The sequence below is a fragment of the Tachypleus tridentatus genome, chromosome 7 (genome assembly GCF_004210375.1).
Source record: "Tachypleus tridentatus isolate NWPU-2018 chromosome 7, ASM421037v1, whole genome shotgun sequence".
Lineage (NCBI taxonomy): Eukaryota > Metazoa > Arthropoda > Merostomata > Xiphosura > Limulidae > Tachypleus > Tachypleus tridentatus.
In genome coordinates this window covers 59129517-59149076 of record NC_134831.1, presented here as the reverse complement: position 1 = coordinate 59149076, position 19560 = coordinate 59129517, and the positions used below count along the sequence as shown (strand labels likewise).

The following is a 19560-nucleotide window of genomic DNA, read 5'->3' as shown; positions in this document are numbered from 1 at the left end:
TGCTTGGTTTACATTACACAGACATCTTTTTTGATGTCAGGTTCCCAGATTGATTGATCAGTTTCTCACATTGCAGTTATGCGTCTTATTCGTAGAGTATGAGATTCTCTCTGGACTCATAAACTTTCCTAACCTCACATTGCTGTTGATTGTGAGTGGCTTTGGTTTTGCATGCATCTAACCTGCTGTGTACAGTCCATTGTACCTTAGTCACTCTAAACTTGAAAGCACATCCATTTACTTTCACCCACATTTATGTATTATGGGACTGAGATTCATGTATAGTATGGTTCAGATCACTATTAAATCATAGTTCTCTCCCTATTTGTTGTACTACTTCCTTATTTCTGCCCATATCTGCAACACGTTTTCCTCACTGAGTGAAGAATATAGCTGGTACAGAAATGGTGCACACTCTCATGTGTGATCTTCAACTCCGAATATCTCTTTGGGAGTGTCCTTCAGATGCTTTCATGGGTGCATCTCTTTTTCACTCACACTAATCAATGTGAGATTTTAGCTATTTATATCAGCAGAGGTAATGCATTTTATTGGAAGTTATAAATTTTCTAAACTCAGATATATTCCTGGCAGGTATTTACCTCTTCTTACACCTCCCTCATCCTCCCCACTGAAAACTACTGCTTTTATTTGTCTACCTAAATTCAAGTGATTGTTTGGTATGATTGAAGATAGTCACAGGTGTCGTGTCAAGAACATATTGCACTCTGATGGAGAGTTGTTGCATGATAATTTGCATGTAAGACACATTAGAATCAGGCAATTCCAGGTGGGTGGGAGCATCAAGACTTGAAGTATGCAAAAAAAAAAGAACGTTTTGCATATAGAGGACACCACTCAATGAGAATAGCTATTTATGTGAGATCATATTAGTACCTGTTTGAAATATTTTCATTATAGGAAAATTATAACTTCACTTTTTAACTTAAATTAAATTTTTATGTTCTCTTTTAATTCTGTGCTCATATCTGTTAATGCTGTTATAGATTTCTTATTTAGCCAATTCTAAGGTTCTGAAAAGTTTATGATAATGCTCTAAAATTTTGATTAAAAGTTGTACATTTTAAAGTGTTATGTAATTTAGACCTGTAGTGGTTACAGTTATCTTCCACTACTGCAACTGATGATTTTAAACATTTTAATATGTTTGTCTTGGATTTTAGAAGAAAGATCACTTTCTGACAATTGATTCAAGACTATGCAAGGTTAAGCGAGATGACAGTAAGTGTTACATTTACTATAAAAGTATTGTGATTTGGTTTGCTTCACAGTTTTAATTGTTTTTTCTAAAGTGAAATGAAACAATTCATATTGTATAACTATAACTGAAACTTTGATACTGTCACTCAATAAACAGAATGAAATTTAAATTGTAACTTAACATAAATAGACTGCATAGTAGCATGTTATATATTCACTCACAAAATAGATTTCCACCTTAGATGAGTGATTTTTTTGCAAGAATTATGTTACAAAATACTCATATTCTTACTATACTCTTTACCTAAAAATGACAGAGTTTTCTCAAGAAGTACATCATTAAACACAAATGTTTAAGATTAGTGAAAAAAGTTTGAAACTTCATCCACAACTCACTTTGAGTTCTGAGTGTGAAGAACATAGTGAAAGAAATCCACCAGAACTTGCTGCTTTAAGTTACATTACCTTTAAGTTTAAAGTTTTCAATAAAACTCTGTGTGAAAATGTTTAATATTTACAGGTTAGTAGATACATTAGAATTGATTCACCATTACAAGATTTGGAATAACAGAGCTAAGAATTTTACTCTAATTTGTCAGAAGTAAAGGCTCTCTAGCGTTTTTATGATACAGATTTGTTCAGTTTTCAGGAAATTCAATAATCTTGCTGTTATTTATAATTTTATTGAATATTATGACTTTTTTTAAAATTCATGTCTACACATTGACACTTTAACCAATTATTTAAGATAGTAAAGAATCAGTATGATATTGAAACCAACATTAGTTTTATCTCCTGCTACTTTTAGATTGTTATTTTAGTGTATAACATAATTTTACATCATTAATTAAGTTATAGTTTTATCTATTACATTGTTCTATCACCATTTTGTTGCCTCTTTGTGTAAACATTATTATTATTAAATTTTTTAGTTTTATTGTCAGCTGTAATACATGTGTGTACATAATATTTCTTACATACTGTTAATTAGAATAGTGAAAATTTTACTTTTCAAGGAATTTTTCAAAATTTTAGCAGATGCATGCTTCTGAACTTATATTGTTATACCAAGGTAGATTGTTCAAATAAGTGTGATAATAATTATTTATTGTTGTGAGTCATTCCATATTATTATTACATGCAATTTACCACAAAGAGATGGGCAATAAAAGTTTTACAAGTAGCAAAGCAGGTAATATCTAAAGGGTGTAATCTCTGTTACTGTATAATGAAATGACCAACAGTGACATGAGGTTTTACATGTACTCTGTGAGAAAAGATCCTGCTCTAATAGTGCATAGCTGTGTCAATCTTGGCAGTTTTTAGGGCAATGAGTATTACTTATTTTTGCAATAATTTAGTTTATGGATATAGGGCTAATCTAAATTTACTAATTTGGTTAAAGCAAGTGTAACTTTACTCTGTTGTGGTGGTATACACTTAGATATCAACTGAAACAATGAATATTCTGCATTATTAACTTAATATATGGATTTATGACTGACCCTAGCCTCTGGGGCTGGTTAAGTTGGTTGATTTACTGGTTGGAATTAAGCATGAAGCTACACAGTGGGCTATCTGTGCTTTGCCCACCACTAGTATCAAAACCATCAGACATACTATTATGCCACTGGGGGAGGGGGGCAGCTTGTTAAGACTTGTGAGATATTATTGAGTTTACAACCAAGTATATTGTTAACAAAAATGAAATGGATTAAACAATGTATTCTTATCTTTATAAGTGACATAGGTTGAACATTGTATTTAATTAGTTATGTTTTATACAACATATGTATTTTTAATTTTGAATTATGTAGGTACCTTGCTTTGATCAAAAGTTAATTGTAATAGATTTTTAACAGAAATATTATATATTAAAAGTAACAAAAATGCTATTTTTATATTAGTAAATAACCTAGATACTTCTATGTGTAAGTGAAATTACAGTGTAGTCACATTTTAGGAATGCCATTGTGTTACACAGTTTTGTTGATAAACCTCTACATTTCTGTGTAAATGTGCAACATGCTAATACTAAACATTTTGGGTTAGATTATTAAACATATTAATTTAAAAAACAATAATTTTGTGAGAGTGTGAATAGTTCATCACTTTATGGAAGATATCATTAACAGAGTTAGATTTAATCATTCTTCACATATCATGATTTTTTTGGAATTGTGTAAAATGGCCACAGACATGTTTCAGCATGACTTGGCACAACAATTAATTTATGTTTTGAAAATATGTCAATATATCAGAAGCATACTACTATTAATATTTTCAGTTAATTTAAAATGTTACTTACACAACTATGCATTTGTATCATACCTAAGAAGATATTCAAACTTTAATGCAGCAATGGATAATCCACAAAATACTAGAAATGTTTCAAATTACAGTTTTAATGAAGTACTAAATATTATATACACGAAGTAGGCATTTCTTAAATATGTCACAGAAAAACAGTAGTAGATATTATAGTGATAATTTATTAAATACATTATAAAACAATTAAGAATATATACAAGTATAACATTTTTTTTTACTTTATTATTGATAAGTATCAATGTTCATATGAGTTCAATTTGTGCAATTTATTTGTTAGCTACCATAACTGTTTTATTCATTTTGCTATTAAGGTTCTGAACATTAATGGTAATATTATAAAATGTTATTTCTTAGTTTTATATAATTTACCTTGATAATAGCTGATTGTTTCCACATATCAATTGATAATTTTAAATATTTACAGTTTGTTGCATTGACTTTCAGAAATATGATGAGAATATATTTTGTGTTGTTTTTGGAACTGAGAATAAGTGACTTATTATATTGTTGCTTTCTTTACGTACTGACTAATATTTTAATGTAGATTAAGATTTTCTCTAATTTGTCTTCATTACTTAAATATTCATAAACTTCACATGAGTGACTTGCTACACCTGAGACTAAAATAGGCATTTCTCTGGTTATCTACGAGCTATAACATGATATTGTTTGGTTTTTTTTTTACAGGAGGTCGAGTTGGAGATGGAGGAAAACGTGGTAATGATGGGAAGAGCAAACTATTGTTGGAAATCCAAATATGTGTGAAGTATGTGGATAAATTTAATCAAAACATTTGTTCTTTGTCTTAATGTTGAGCTTTATAGATAGAAAAAACATTATTGTGCATAATATAATAATGCAGACCAGTTTTTCATTTCTGTTGTTACAAAATAAAAAGTAATGGTAAAAAAACCTAATTTTGTGAAGTCTGTAGCACAGTAAAAATTATCTAACTGAATGTAAAAAAGTTGTATATAAACAACAGTAAAACTGAGTAACTTAAGTATTAAAACATTGTCAAAATGAGATTCTTTGCACTAATTATAATATTTTAGAAGTTGATAAATATTTGTTTCTGAAAGTGATGTGTTTTAGAATATGATGAATTAAGCACACTTGATATCTGCTAATCTGATACAGCATTTTAATGCTCATTTCTATAAAGGTTTTTCCAGCAAGTATTGGTGATGCAACTGAGAACGTTCTGACCTGTTGTTTTAGATATGTATATCTCTTCTTACAGACTTCTTTTTTTAAACGACTTTTGATTACTTGAACATTCATTTTTGGAAGAAACCAAGTAACTGCATATGATTAGTAAAAATATTGCCAATTGGTTTATAAATTTATTTGCTTGTATTTTCTATCTAGTTCTTACTATTATTTTGAAAAGTTGATGATGCTCTGAACGTACATCAGTATCATTATGAATGTGGTTGCTACCTTTGTGTGACAAATGTTTTTTTTTATTTTGACTAGGAACATTGAATATACTTTTTTGGTTGTCTTGAGTGTTTTTGATGAGAATTAGTGTAACTCAGTATTTTACTTCTGCATGTACCAAATAACAATTTAAGACAAAGATTTAGATTTACTAAAATTTTGCTTCATCAGAATAACGTATATGACCTTCATATGGATATTTTGTTACATAAGAAAGTGAGAAAATTTCATTAATTACTTCCTAAAATTACAGTTTATCAGATCGCAGAATATAACTTTGATTATGTGTGAGGGCTCCATATCTTGAATAGTTTCCTAAATGTTTTTAGCTGTATAATGAAATTTTAATATAATGTAAAATATTTTATGGCACTGTCTGTTTACTAAATAAACACAGTGCTGTGAACTTGTGTTTTATAATGGAAGAAAACACCAAACAGAATGAAAAGTTATAAATGTGTATAGAACACACAAAGTAATACTGAAAATAAAAAAGAATATGAAATTGTCAAAGTTAACATCTCAAGTTTTAAACCTTGTTGGATCCTATAAAGTACATGTATGTTAAAGAAGCAAAATTTACAAGAATTATGGAGGGTTAAGTATATTACATTAAAGCAATTTTCATTTCACATGACAGCTACAGCTAATATAAAGGTGCAGTGAAATGGAATATATTAGAACTACTTTATAACTTTGACATTTTACAGATAGTGTGATGCTAATGAAAATATTGGTTTTGGGAAGGGTATGTAACAACCCTTTCTGGCTTAAAATATTTATACACTCAAATCACAAAGATATGTTCAAATTGGAGATTTAGAATTTCCAGGATGGGATGGGGATATCTTTTTTACTTAATGGTGAAAACAAAGGACCATCTAAAAGGAAATCAATAACAAGTTGAAACCCAGCAATGGTAAGCAAAGTATGGAAACTTGTAATGGGTGAGAATCATCAAACAACACAAAGATCAAGTGCTCCAGGTAATTTTATGCAACATTATCATGAAGGATCTCTTTCTGAAAAAATAACAGAAGGCATGTATGTGTACACAAACTGCTTCTGTGAAATATCCCACCAACTGCCATACACCTCAGACATCTGAACAGTGGAACAGGTGCTATTCCTTATGTGTAATGTTTATGGATTTCTGTCTAATCAGACTCTTGAAACACGTACTGAGAAACTGTCATTCTTGTACTCTAGATAGCTTATGGAAAACATGGAGGGAATAGGGGTGTAATTCTAATATGGCAGTCATACAGTAGAATCTTTTGCAATGTAACTATGCTAAGGAGCATTATCAAGATGTATGCTATTGGATAGAGAATGACTGTATATGGTGACATAAACTGTAAGAGCATGATGAAGCTCCAAAACTATTTTAATATATTGTCCTCCAACTCTGTAAAGTATTATTTTAGATATAAAAAAAAATTAATCCATTGGATTAAATGCACTAACAGTTCTTCCTTATTTTCAGTACCATTAAATGATTTAACAGTAATCATAAGTAAAAAAAATATTAAGTCTGTGTGGACCTATATGTAGGTTTTTGTAGATATATATTTAAAAACTGAACTGTCATTAAGAACTGAAGTTTATTTTGTTATTTTCAGATATTTGTCTCATGTGGATTCTAACATGGCAATTATTGAAGCTGGAATATTTACTGGTTTCAAAGTTTTAATAGATGAATTAAAACAGGTTGGTTCTGTAATTTTATATGTGTTATTACACTGAAGCTGTTTCATTTAAACAGGTTTTCAGTCTTATAAAACTTGCCTTAAAGATATAATTCACAGTGATACTTAAACTATGTGTTGTGTACTTGTATAATTATTATGTTTGTGTTAAACTGTAAAATGTGAAAGTTTATTGCCATGATGTGCATAAAGATAAAAAAATCTTAGTATGGTTCATGGGTTCAAATCACCAAACGTGCTTGTCCTTTCAGCTGTGGGAGCATTGTGATGTGGTGATTAATCCTTCTATTCTTTTTAAATGAGTAGCCAAAAAATTGGCAGTGAGTGGCATTGACAGTTGCTTTCCCTCTAGTTTTTCACTGTTAATTGAGGGAAAGCTATTGCAGATAATCCTTGAGTAACTTTGTGCAAAATTCAAACCAAGCCATTCAGTTACCTAGGGACTTTATAGCTAGAAATGTAACGTAAAAATACATTGTATTTTTGAAAATATACGAGCTAAACTGATGTAATTGTGCTATAAAAAAGAATTATTAGTGTTGTAATATTTTATTTCAATTTGTTTAATTAGAGCTCATATACCAACCTTATAATTTGAAAAAGAACTAAACAGACATCTCTAACATATAATAGTATATTTGTAACAACATTTAGACAAGTTTCTCCTTTTTCTATGATAAACTAGCATTTAAGATGTTAGTTAAATAAGAACTGACAAATGAAACAACCTAAGATTATCTAAGTCTTGATACAGACTTAATCATGTAAAACTTGGAAATGTAATTATGTTAGAATCATCAGAAGTACAAGTTATGAAAACAATTGTAATTGAACTATAAATTAATTACAATCAGTTTGCAGTAATTTTTTTTCATTTTTTGTTTTTTTATAGCTGGTAAAAGTGAAGAATTCCAAGATTGCAAGATTTGAAGCATCTGACAAAAGTGTTGTATTTTACATGGATAGCGTAAGAAATGTTTTGTACTGTCTAGTTTACAAAATATGTCTGCGACAGAATTTTCTGTCTTGCTCATGATCTCAGGTACATGCAGAATATTTCTGAAGTTCCTGTCATATTGCTTAGAACTTTTTTCCTTTCTGTAAATTTGCTCATCATGTGTCATAACATTAGTTACTTACAAAGCACTTTCTAATTTCATAATATTGAAAACGTGTTAGGTAACTCTTCTGATTTCACAATATTATTTAAATTTCACATTACATTTCATGTTTCAGTGAATATTTAAACTGTGTACTAAATGTGGCTCTGTACATGTTAAGTCTTATCATAAGCTCTTCTGTGGGACAGTATTTTGATACTGAACAAGTTTATTCATAGTTTAAACAAAATTATAATTGAACCATTAAAAATAAGAGTAATTGAGACTATAAACGTGTTACAGCTTTAGTAATTTTCAAGCAGTGGTTTTGGAAGTTTTCACATATTATGAAAGACAATTGTATTATACTGTTTCATTTAACTGTATTTCATGTTTTGAATCATGTTACTTGCTGGACTTACATGTACTTTGTTGAAGTAAAATTTTCTATTAAATTGTTTCCGTGTGTTTCACTTCTGTATTTTATTTTCAGGCTCCCCATGATAAACCTTACTGTTTTAAGTTCCGAATTGTACGACAGTTCATTGTGGGTAACATACAATCAAGTGTTGTCAAAGTTTATGACTACTACAAACCAAGTATGTATTTATGTCTTTTGTCATGAAGTTCTTCTTTGTTCTTAAATAACTATAATTATATTCTGAATTAGATATGTTGTTTCCCAGTATTTTGTATTTTATATAATTCTTTTCTCCATCCTATTTCAAATTGTTTTCATTAATGTTATGGACTGGCATGGCCAGGTGGGTTACGGCGTTCGACTCATAATCTGAGGGTTGGGGGTTCGAATCCCCGTTACACCAGACATGCTTGCCCTTTCAGCCGTGGGTGCATTATAATGTGATGGTCAATCCCACTTTTCATTGGTAAAAGTATAGCCCAAGAAATTGCAGTAGGTGGTGATGACTAGCTGCCTTCCCTTTACTCTTACACTGCTAAATTAGGGACATCTAGTGCACATAACCCTTGAGTAGCTTTGCATGAAATTCAAAAAACAAAACAATAAATACCATTACTATTTGTTTTAGTACCTAAGTTGTTGTTTTTTGCCCCTTTATAATTCTAAGGCATTTTTACAGCAGAGTCTACAGCCAGTTAGATAGGCAAATACTCCTAATATTAATTAATTACAAAATGATTAAAATTCATAATTAAATGTATACTGGCTATATATTTGGAAAATTATTCTGTTATATATACATTTTAATATATTGACAAAACTGTTAAATATACCTATAGTACCATTTCAGCAACTGATAAGGCAAGTGTGAAAGCAGTCTGAGGTGTTACTTTCTTCAACATTTCTCAATTAAGGATGATAATAGATACTATCTCATTGAATAGTTATAACATAATAAAGTTCTCCCCTTGTTTGTGAAGTTATTTTATCTCAGTCACTTGAAGTAGGAACTTGCATCTCTTTCTTAGAACTTCATTCTGTAACTGGTTAGGCATAGAGAGAAACAAAAGAGACTGGGAACTTTAAAAATAGTTTTGACACTTTTATAAAGATAATGTTCTACTTTGGAAGAGTCACTATGTAATGTTAGTCTTGTTCTTATTCTACACTTCTGTCATTGTGTTTATCAATGTGTTACTACTGGCCATATGACTCTGTCTCTTACTGTTATGTTTCAATAATTTTATTTCCACTCCATCTTCGTTGTTGATACCATTTTCATTTATTTTATTTTTGTCTTTACAAATCCTGTCACATATCACAGTCAACCTTTGTTTTCAGTAACATTTTTTCTAATAAAGTGTTTAATGTGCTTGTCTTCCCATTGAAGTTTGTCTTTTTTTTAAATTATGGATAAATAATTATTTGGTCCTTCACCATATCAGGTCATTGAACCCGTATTATTGTAATAATCAGATGGTCATATGCTGCTTTTACTCTGAGACTAGAAACACAACCGATCTCCTAAATACACAGGTTTTATTTGTTGTGACCAGGATTTATAGTTAGTACTGAAATGGTATTTGGTTTATCTTCTTTCATTCATCTCTTCTGTCATGCTTTTGTGTATGTGTGTGTGTGTGTGTGAGATACTATCAGAGATATATATTTGTCAAATGGTAAACTGTATGGCAAAAAGAAGATCACCATACTGATTTTGGCCTAGTCATCTGCCAAGACAACCAAACCATCATTTGAGTACTTATTTGGTCAGAAAGTGTCAGTTGTTCTAGTGTATATTATACATGTTCAAGATGACAATGGAAAGTTACCATAAGAATGCTGAAAATAAATGTATTGAGACCATTTTGTCTCATAAGTCAGCATCTGGTACTCCTCAGTCCCTGTGCTTGGTGGACTATCCAATGAAATCAAAAAACAAGCTGCAATAGCTGTATGATGGTTTTCCAGCTTGACCCTCTATGCCACCATAGTAACCTTAACTGAGAGCACAAAGCTACAAAGTTTTATGAAGCTTTGTACTATCAGTTATAGTTTGTGCATTAGTGAAATTCTCCTAAAGAAGCTGTAGAGCAAAACATTCACATTGAGTGTCCAATTAAAGAAAAATAACAAACTGTGTTATAAGAATTTTTTTCTCTAGTATTAAAATGTATTTAGACACCAGTATGCACTATAGAAATTAGATCATTTTTTACCATTCATTTATCAGAGTTTCTTCAAATTGATGATGGAAATATGCTTTTAAGGTTGGTTTCAAGAACTAATTATAGAGGCCCGATAACATTTAATGCTGATAAGTGGTTGTCAAGTTAGGTGACCATACCTTTCTTTGTTGGCTTTGAACAATGTAAGCAGTATAAATTGGTGCATTGCCCTGTAAAACAGATTATATGTGTGGGAATAGTGTTAATCAAAATTGTGAACTTGGTATGCAGTAATTTTTAATAATCACTTGATGTCACTTTACCTTTCAGTAGTATCTTAAGCCCTACACTATTCCAAAGAAAATTTGCCCATTCTATGATAGATCTTCCACTGCATTTAACAGATGACACAAGAAGTTAAGTATTGTAAGCTTTTTTTGATTTTCTCCATATAGAAACATATCCAACTGGTGATAAAATTTAAAAGATGGTTCATCTGACTAAATCATACTTCCATTGATATTTGGTCCAAATTTTATGTTCTTGACACTAATTTATTTGGGCTTGTGCATTTTTTGGCATTATTAGAGGTTTCTGAATAACCAACCAACCATGGTAACTCATATTGTGCAGTTCCTTTAGAGTTGTTTTGGTAAAAAAATAGTTATTGTTTTCTTATGTCTTTTGTTTTTGTCTCATTAGTGATTTTAATGCTCCTTTATCATAATCTGTCAACCTAGCATTTTTACTACTGTTGTTTTGGGAATCCAATGAAGTTTAAGTTTTTGATATCTATGCTTACACTGTTTTAAAATTTTTCTCAACATATGGTTATTAATCTAGGTGCATGTTTTTCTAAGGATCTAATTAGATATTCATCTACAATCATGCCTCTTTGGAAATATGAAGATTTTTTAACTTGTATTTTTTAACATTTTTTCAAAAATGGTTACATACACAACTTGCATACAGACAAATTCAATGATATTGGATACTTTAACAAGTGCTTTAGCAAGTAAAGGCCTGAGGAAAGGTCTAGCCAAAACAGAAGTTATAGATAATCTTTGTTTCAGTTGAACATAGTAAATTGACTAATTGGTAGCATATTTTAGCTACTAATGCCCTCTAATATTAAAAAAAAAATCATAAAAGCAAGAGACCCAAGGCAGCTATCTCTTCTGCATTACCTGAAAGCTGACTCTGGTTTCACTTCCCCATTTGAGACAACAGAACTTGAGTTTAAAAAATTAAAATATTTCCATAGTTTTGTCCAACTCCTTTATATGAACCACATGGCAGTATTGTTCATAATGTTATGGTATATGAGGAAGGTATGTCGGGTCTTATTATTGTTTGCATTGCTGATTTTATTGTATATAATAAATATTTTGAAGAATGTTGCATATTAGCATTGTTCTTTTTGTTATTGCGTACTTGAAAACATGCTTGCTTTATATTGTTTTTAATTAATTTTAATATTACAGATGAATCATGCTCCCAGTTTTATAGTCCAGACAACCAGAGTCCTTTAATTCGAACCATCTGTGAAGGAAGTGTATGCCAGTGTGCTGAAGGTGAGGTGAAGAGCAATTTTAGTTTCATGAAAATCAAAATAAAATACAATCACAAATTATTATTTAGCATTGAGATAAAATGTTTTGATTCTATACTTGTTTTCTTATCCCTCAAAGTGTGGGAAAATAGTGAGCTACATCCTCATATATGCAAATTAAAATTGTTTTACTAACCATCTTTCTCTTCTTAGATCTGAAAAAAACAAATTTATTAATGTTAAAATAAATTTCAGATATCTTCTGAAAGTAAAGAAAAACAAGAAATGTTATAATTAAGTTTCACTGTTAAAGATTATTTGTGCAAATTCAGATTTTAGAAATGGAACTTTTAAGGTCATTAGTGATTATTCCTACCAAAACTTAGGACTGTATATATTATTACGTATAAAAAATTGAGTATATTGTATTAAGATGATTTTGTAGCCTTATCACATTTTTTTACAGTCCATAATGAGATATAGGGTCATACGCTATCTGACAATTGAGTATTCGCACAATGCCTTGGAACTTAGTTTCCATTGGCCTTTGTATCTGCTCCCTTGCATCTTGACTTGCCCTTGGTACAGTATCTCAAAATGATCATAAATTTCTTTGGAAAATGATTTTTAACATGCCATGTAACATTTTGAATGCTAGTTTGTTTGTTGTTGTTTTTTTCTTTTTTAACCTATTGACCAGTAGATATAGCACAAAACTTGTTACAGTTAACAAGGTGCTCATAGACTTTGTCTAGTGTCACCATGTATTGCTATTTTCCCTGGCTGGGTACATTTCCTACAAATTTTCCATAGTTGACTTTCTTTTCCTTGATTTATTATGTACATGTAACTTATTTTTATAGATGGAAAACCTTCTTGATTATGTTGTATATAATGTTGCATAGGGCAAACATGTTCTCATCTGATACAAGATGCCACAGTTTCCTCACTATACCTGGGGTATGCATTATTTCACAACTCTTTCTGAATGGTCCTGGTTCCCCAAGTTGATTATTTCTTATTTTCCAAGACATTACATGCAAGGGACATCCCCATGTTGGAAACCCTAATTGTATGATATGAACAAATCTTTATGGGTTTAGTGTATGAATTGTTTGTATTAGAATATATTTGTTGGTAGCAGTTCACTACCTATGACATGCCAGGAGGTGTTAAAGTGTAGTTTTAAAATATGCTTTTCTGTAGCAACTCTATATTAGGTGTATTTGTCATGAGGTTTATTGATTTGCATATTCAAAATCATTTTGATGTAACATACCCAACATTCTGTATAGTTTATTTTTGTTTTCTTAGATTAACATAAAAACCTAAATACTCTAAAATGAAATCATTTGTATTTAGATTTTAAAATCTATCTAAGTTAATTAAGATTTTTGGTGTCATATCATAGGTGGCTGTCCTCCTAGACATCCCTTTGAAGGTATAACACAGGTACATGATATTAGTGAATCAAGAAAATTACTTTTAGACCGAGCTTGTGTGGATCATGATTATGGTATGTAAGAAAAATTCTTTCAATGTACAAGGGTTTAATGCTGCTGGACTAAAGTATATTTTTTATTTTTTTGAATAAGTAATTTGTACTTATAGCTAATTTTAATTATTCTGTATGCACTTGTAATTGAACTCCATTATGTAATATATCCAAATGTAGACATTTTTTAACTTTTTATTAAACTCCCCATTTTTTTTTGCATTTATTATATGTAAACTCTTTTCCAGTTTTTCTTTTACATACACAACATTTTAGTTTTTAAAATGAATTATAAAAAATCTTTAAATGTAATGAACTGTTTTATTATCATATATGAAATTTCTTTTAAAGATCCACAAACAAAAAACGTTTTTTTTGCTTTAATAATTTTTGAAAATGTATATGCCTAGAATGGTGTTTGCTGCAACGTGGCAGCTCATAGAATGACTATGGGTTGTTGTTTTTTTAAATACAGACTTTTAGCTTATATTTCTGTCATCTCCTGACCAATTTGAGATCTAATTATATTTTTGGACTCAGGTAGTCAAACTCTTTCAATTGATGTATGGGCCTGACATGGCCAGGTGGGTTAAGGTGTTCAACTCATAATCTGAGGGTCACTGGTTCGAATCCTGGTTACACCAAATGCCCTCGCCCTTTCAGCCGTGGGCATTATAATGTGACAGTCAATCCCACTATTCGTTGGTAAAAGAGTAGCCCAAGAGTTGGCAGTGGGTGGTGATGACTAGCTGCCTTCCCTCTGGTCTTACACTACTAAATTAGGGACGGCTAGTGCAGATAGCTCTCATGTAGCTTTGCACACAATTAAAAAAAAAAATTGATATATGTGGCCATGTCGAAGGTCTAATAGTTTAATTTACTCTACTCTTGCCTAAAAGAATTTCACTTTGAGGATAAGCTAGTAGGGATCCTGGTGAGTAATACAATAAAATTAGGTATATGGGTGCCCCACACTTGTTATTGTTAGTACACAAAACTGTAGCTAATAAAAGGGGGAAAAAGAATAGAAAAAAGTCTCATAATATAATTTACTCTAACCTTAATTAAAAGAATTTCAAGTGCTATAGCTATGGAATATTTTATCTTGTGTTTGTTCCAAAAGAAGTTGAATTCATATATTATTAGTTTCATAGTGTTTTGGATGTAAATTGAGAATTAAGTTTAAAGAAATAGAAGCATTTAAATTATTCAATTTTCTCTGTGTTAAGAAAGATTTAATTATTGGAATATTGATGTTAAAGTCTATATGAATGATTATTATTTGTATTGTTGTTATTCTGAACTTTATACTTAGTTGATTTAAAATTTGTCATGCTAATTTTTACATGTGTGATGAGTTAATACTTGGTTATTAATATTTTTAGTGTGGAAAGGTACTGTTGAAAGCAAAAGAAAAGAAAATGGATTTCGTTATATTTCATTCAGAGTGACTTCAGTTTTTAAAGAAGGTAATACTAGTTTGAATCTGTTTAATGCAGCTTTACAAGAGTTTATTGTATTTGTTTGATAAAACAGTCTTATAATATTTTTTCATACAGTGAAAACAAACAAACGTTTAGATTTTTTTTACAAATAAAAATACGTAATGTTTAAACCAACCTATCCAATAGAATTAACACAAAACTAGAGACTTAACTTAAAATTACGTTTTCACAACTTAAGTAAAATATTAGGTTGTCCAGAAATAAATGTTGTTTTTTAACTGTGAAGTTTGGAAATGTATAAAACAATGTGGTAAAACATGCTTTAATCAAAGTAAACACCATTTGCTTCAACACACTTTTGCCAGTGTATAACGATGTTGTTTATGCCTCTGCTGTACAAATCAGCTACCTAGTTTCAAAAGCATTTATTGTTCAAAAGGTTGTCAAAGTGTTTGAAAAAATGAAAATCTGTAGGGGAAAGGTCTGGGGAATAAGGTGGATGAGGCAGAACCTCAATTCCTAATTTGTTCAATCTTTGGAGCATCATCCTTGACAGGTGGGGATGAGCATTGTCATAGAGAAGAATGGTGCTCCTTCAATTGACCAGAGATAGTTGTTTCTCATGCAACTTTCGATGCATTTCAGCCAATTCTTGATAGTATTTGCCCACTGTGATTGTTTTCCCTGGATTAAAAAAGTTTTAGTAAATGATGCCTGCTGCAGTCTACCATACACTGACTGTGACCTTTCTTTGGGGCTGTTTTGCAATTGAGGCATTGTGTAGATCCTTTCCGATTGTCATACAGTATCCACTTTCATCGCATGTCACTATCTGTTCAAGAAATGGATCATTTCATAGCAGCGTAGAACAGGTCTCACAACGCCGATTTTGTTGATTTTCAGTCAACTCATGCGGAACCAACTTATCCAATTTTATCGTCTTTCCAATCACACTTAGGTGATTGACAATACTTGATTGTGTCTAGCTTTTCTGCAAGCTTTCATACTGTTGTGCAAGAGTCTATCTCAAATGCTTTGCTTAATGCATTTTCATCTAAGGATGGCTTCCTTCTATGACCTTTGTGCTCTTCAAGACTTTCATCTCCATGTTGGAACCTTTGGAACCAACGCTGAACTTTACGTTCAGTAACAGATCCATGGCCGAATACCTTGTTCATGTCCCATGGAGTTTGGACAGCTCTTCCTCCAAGTTTGAAGTCGTACAGGAAAATCAGATGAAAGTTCTTGTCCATGCTGCCTTGGAAGTTCTGAAACTTACTCTGGGTAGAGTTGAAACAGCAGACAGTTAAGACACCTTGTAAATGACAAGCATTGGATTAACCCAACCAACCAATGATAAGTTACTCAATATTCAGCTTCTAAATGTCAATGTGAGAATTTTAAAATTTATTTCTAGACAACCTAATATATCAAACACAGATTATCATGTTTTCTTATAGTTAAAAAACATAGCCTATTTAGAGTTACTATTTATATGTTACATGTAATTATATATATTTTCATCATTAGAAAGAGAAACTAATGAAATGTTTGCAATTTTAATGGTTTGTATAATTTCTTAATAGAATGTTCATAGTTTTCATAACTGGCATTTTATCATTGAAGTCTGTGTGGATGATGTGGGTATTAGTAAATTGTTTGTAAACATGTAGTTGACATTAATAATGTTGAGAGAAACTTCAAATCTCAATTTAAAAACATTAATGAAACTGAGAACTAAACTTAAAAATATTAAAATTTAATTGATAATAAATATATGCATGGAAAATTGTTAAGTTATCTATTATAAAAATAACATGATACTTAGGAAGAAATGGGTTTCATATATTTATATCTATTTCTTATTCTTAAGGTATTGAGCAAAAACAAAATATTCTGCATACAACTAAAGTTCTGATGGTACGAGACTCATGTTCAGTAGCTGATTTAGATATACAGCAAGAATATGTTATTATGGGACGTGATGGAGCCCAGTTTAAAGATGAGGATACTGGAATACTGCTGTAAGTCCACTCCAGGATCATATAATACATTTCTGTTTGCTTTTCTGTTGCTGTTACAGTGACTTAATTGTCAAATTATGTGTTATCAGTTTGGTCCAGTGCTTTATTGTTCTTCATTGAAAAGGACAAAATTCATCAATAATTACTAAAATAAATATAACGTTTTTAAACCTTTAAGTCATAAACATTTTAAGTATTTCTTAATCCTTAATTAGTTTTAATAGAATTTTTATGTCATTCTTTGACTTCCCAGTGCTGTGAATTATAGAAGTCGAGCAGCCATTATTCACATATTTCTATTGCATGAGAAAGATAAAAAGAATACTTAGAAATAAGCTGTTAAACCTAAATGTTAATTATTAGTAATCTACTAAAAAAGTAAAACAACTCCTATAAAAAGTAATGTACAACAATAGAAGTATTCACAATACTACCAAGCTATATGTGGATATAAATTTGTAAGTAGATTTATCAGTAAAGCAACTTAACACATATAAAAAATTCATGTAAAACAAATTTATTAACAGTATCAAGCTGCATATGGATCTATAAAATTTGTAAGTAGACTTGTCAATAAAACAACACATATAAAAATTCATGTAAAACAACAAATTTATTAACAGTATTAAGCTACTGGTGGATCTATAAAATTTGTAAGTAGGCTTATCAGTAAAACAAAAATACAAATTCATAAAACTAACCAAAAATGGATATTTCAAATAAGTATTACAGTAAATATTAGAAAGTGGGAGAAAATGTGATTTACCAATCAATCTTTGATTGTACTGAGAAAAATTAATTCTATTATTGTTTCTTTAAGTTTTTTCATGTGATAGTATTAGTATGAAAAGCAAACGCTTCATTAGTGTATTTACTATTTTTAACTTTATGAATTTTCAATTTACTGATAATTTCTATTCAATTGATAAAGCATTTTTTTATATTTGCAGGTATCGATATATTTTAGACCAAACTACTAGCATATTTAAATGGACAAGGATATCAGTGGCAGAGAATAAACAATTGACAAAAGCATTCCGTTGGCTTGAAAAACACATGGTTATGGGAGGAGGAGGCTGTCCCCAGTAAAGTTTTGAAAAGTTGTTTTTCTATTGTCTTTTCATTGCTAATATTTGTATTATTCAAGAACAGTGTTTTCCCTTTGCAAGAATTCTTTGTTTATAATGGATAAAATATTTTACAATAAGATTGTTCAGTTATTAGAATCAGTGACAACTGGATATATATGTTAAATGTTAAATATTTAGCATTATGCCAATATTTTGTTCTGTTAGCCATAATTTCATTTACATACAAATTTATCCCAGCAGTTTCAAACATACTTTTAAAGAAATATTAGTAATTACTAATTATATTTAATGACATAGTTGTATTTTTTTAATTTTATAAAGCTCAAAAACATCATTTACTTCTTCAGTCAGTATGTAAGCTTTATAATCATATTTTGCTGAAATAAATCACTATGTATTTGTGTTAAAGTTATTAACACTAAATGGCCTTATTATACAAATGCAGAAAATATCAAGTGTCTGGGTAATATTTTGTACAATATTTTACTACAGAGAACAGTTTTTATTAACTTTCAGTAACTTACTAGTATGTGCTGAGATGTTTCAAAAGAACCTTCTTATTATTTTATGGTTAGTGTGGTCAGGATGTTAAAATGCTCTGGCATACATATTTTCTGTAAAAGTGTTTTGTATCAAGTAAGTGACAGACATTAAAGAAGTTCTTCACCAGTTGTATTTTTCTTTACAGACAACCCAGTGCTTTAAGTAATTTACAGTAAACCACATGTCTATCAAATCACGTCCTTGCAAATTAAAGTGACTAACCTACAAATAATCCAAATTTGTAATATATAAACTAGAGTGATCTCCAGCAGATAGAATATTATTTTATTTGCCCTCGCATGAAATTTGTTAGTGAGTTCATGATCCTATTACAATTGAAGAACTTGTAAAAGCTCAAACAACCATCTCGTATTTAGTATTTGGTTTCTTTTCAAGGAATTATGGATTAGGATATTGAGTTATTATGATTTGTGGTGATAGTTCATTTAATTTCAAGAGCTACTTGGTGAGGCCCATTATTTATTATACATTTAATAAGAGTGAATTCACCCATTTTTATTTAATTACTTATATTAGTTATTGTAAAATACAAAAACACAAACTTACTCAGTATGATGCAAGTCTCTAAGTTTAACATAAATTTGAAGTCATTTTTAATACTATGCAAGTAAAACCTTATAAAACACAACAGTTAAAATTATGGATATCTTCCTTTATGGTCCAACTAATCATGTAACAGGTTACTGAAAACATGTTGAAATAAGAAAATTATGATATCTTTGGGTCACAGGTTCGAATTCACGTTCCACCAAACATATTTGCCTTTTCAGCTGTGGGGACATTATAATGTGATGTGATGATAAATCTCACTATTCATTAGTATAAAAGTAGCCCAAGAATTAGTAGTGGGTGGTGATGACCATCTGCCTTCCCACTAGTCTTTCACTGCTAAATTAGGGACGGCTAGAGCACATGGCCCTTGTGTAGCTTTGTGCAAAATTCATAACAAACAATCTATTTGTTTTCCCATTTAGGTTCTCTTGTATAATAACTAAG

At 30.2% G+C, this 19560-nt stretch overlaps 1 protein-coding gene across 1 annotated transcript in view; it reads left to right on the top strand.

Annotated features, from left to right (window-relative positions):
* Positions 1-18669, top strand: part of LOC143257681 (complement C3-like) — a 21481-nt gene extending 2812 nt beyond the window's left edge. Inside the window, exons 2-11 of the mRNA XM_076516723.1 lie at positions 1185-1242; positions 4240-4318; positions 6618-6705; positions 7597-7671; positions 8298-8403; positions 11878-11967; positions 13357-13461; positions 14826-14909; positions 16759-16909; positions 17860-18669. Of these exons, the coding sequence (XP_076372838.1) occupies positions 1185-1242; positions 4240-4318; positions 6618-6705; positions 7597-7671; positions 8298-8403; positions 11878-11967; positions 13357-13461; positions 14826-14909; positions 16759-16909; positions 17860-17998 (975 nt within the window). The 3' untranslated portion in view covers positions 17999-18669. The remainder of the gene's footprint in view (positions 1-1184; positions 1243-4239; positions 4319-6617; positions 6706-7596; positions 7672-8297; positions 8404-11877; positions 11968-13356; positions 13462-14825; positions 14910-16758; positions 16910-17859) is intronic.
* Positions 18670-19560: the final 891 nt, after the last annotated feature.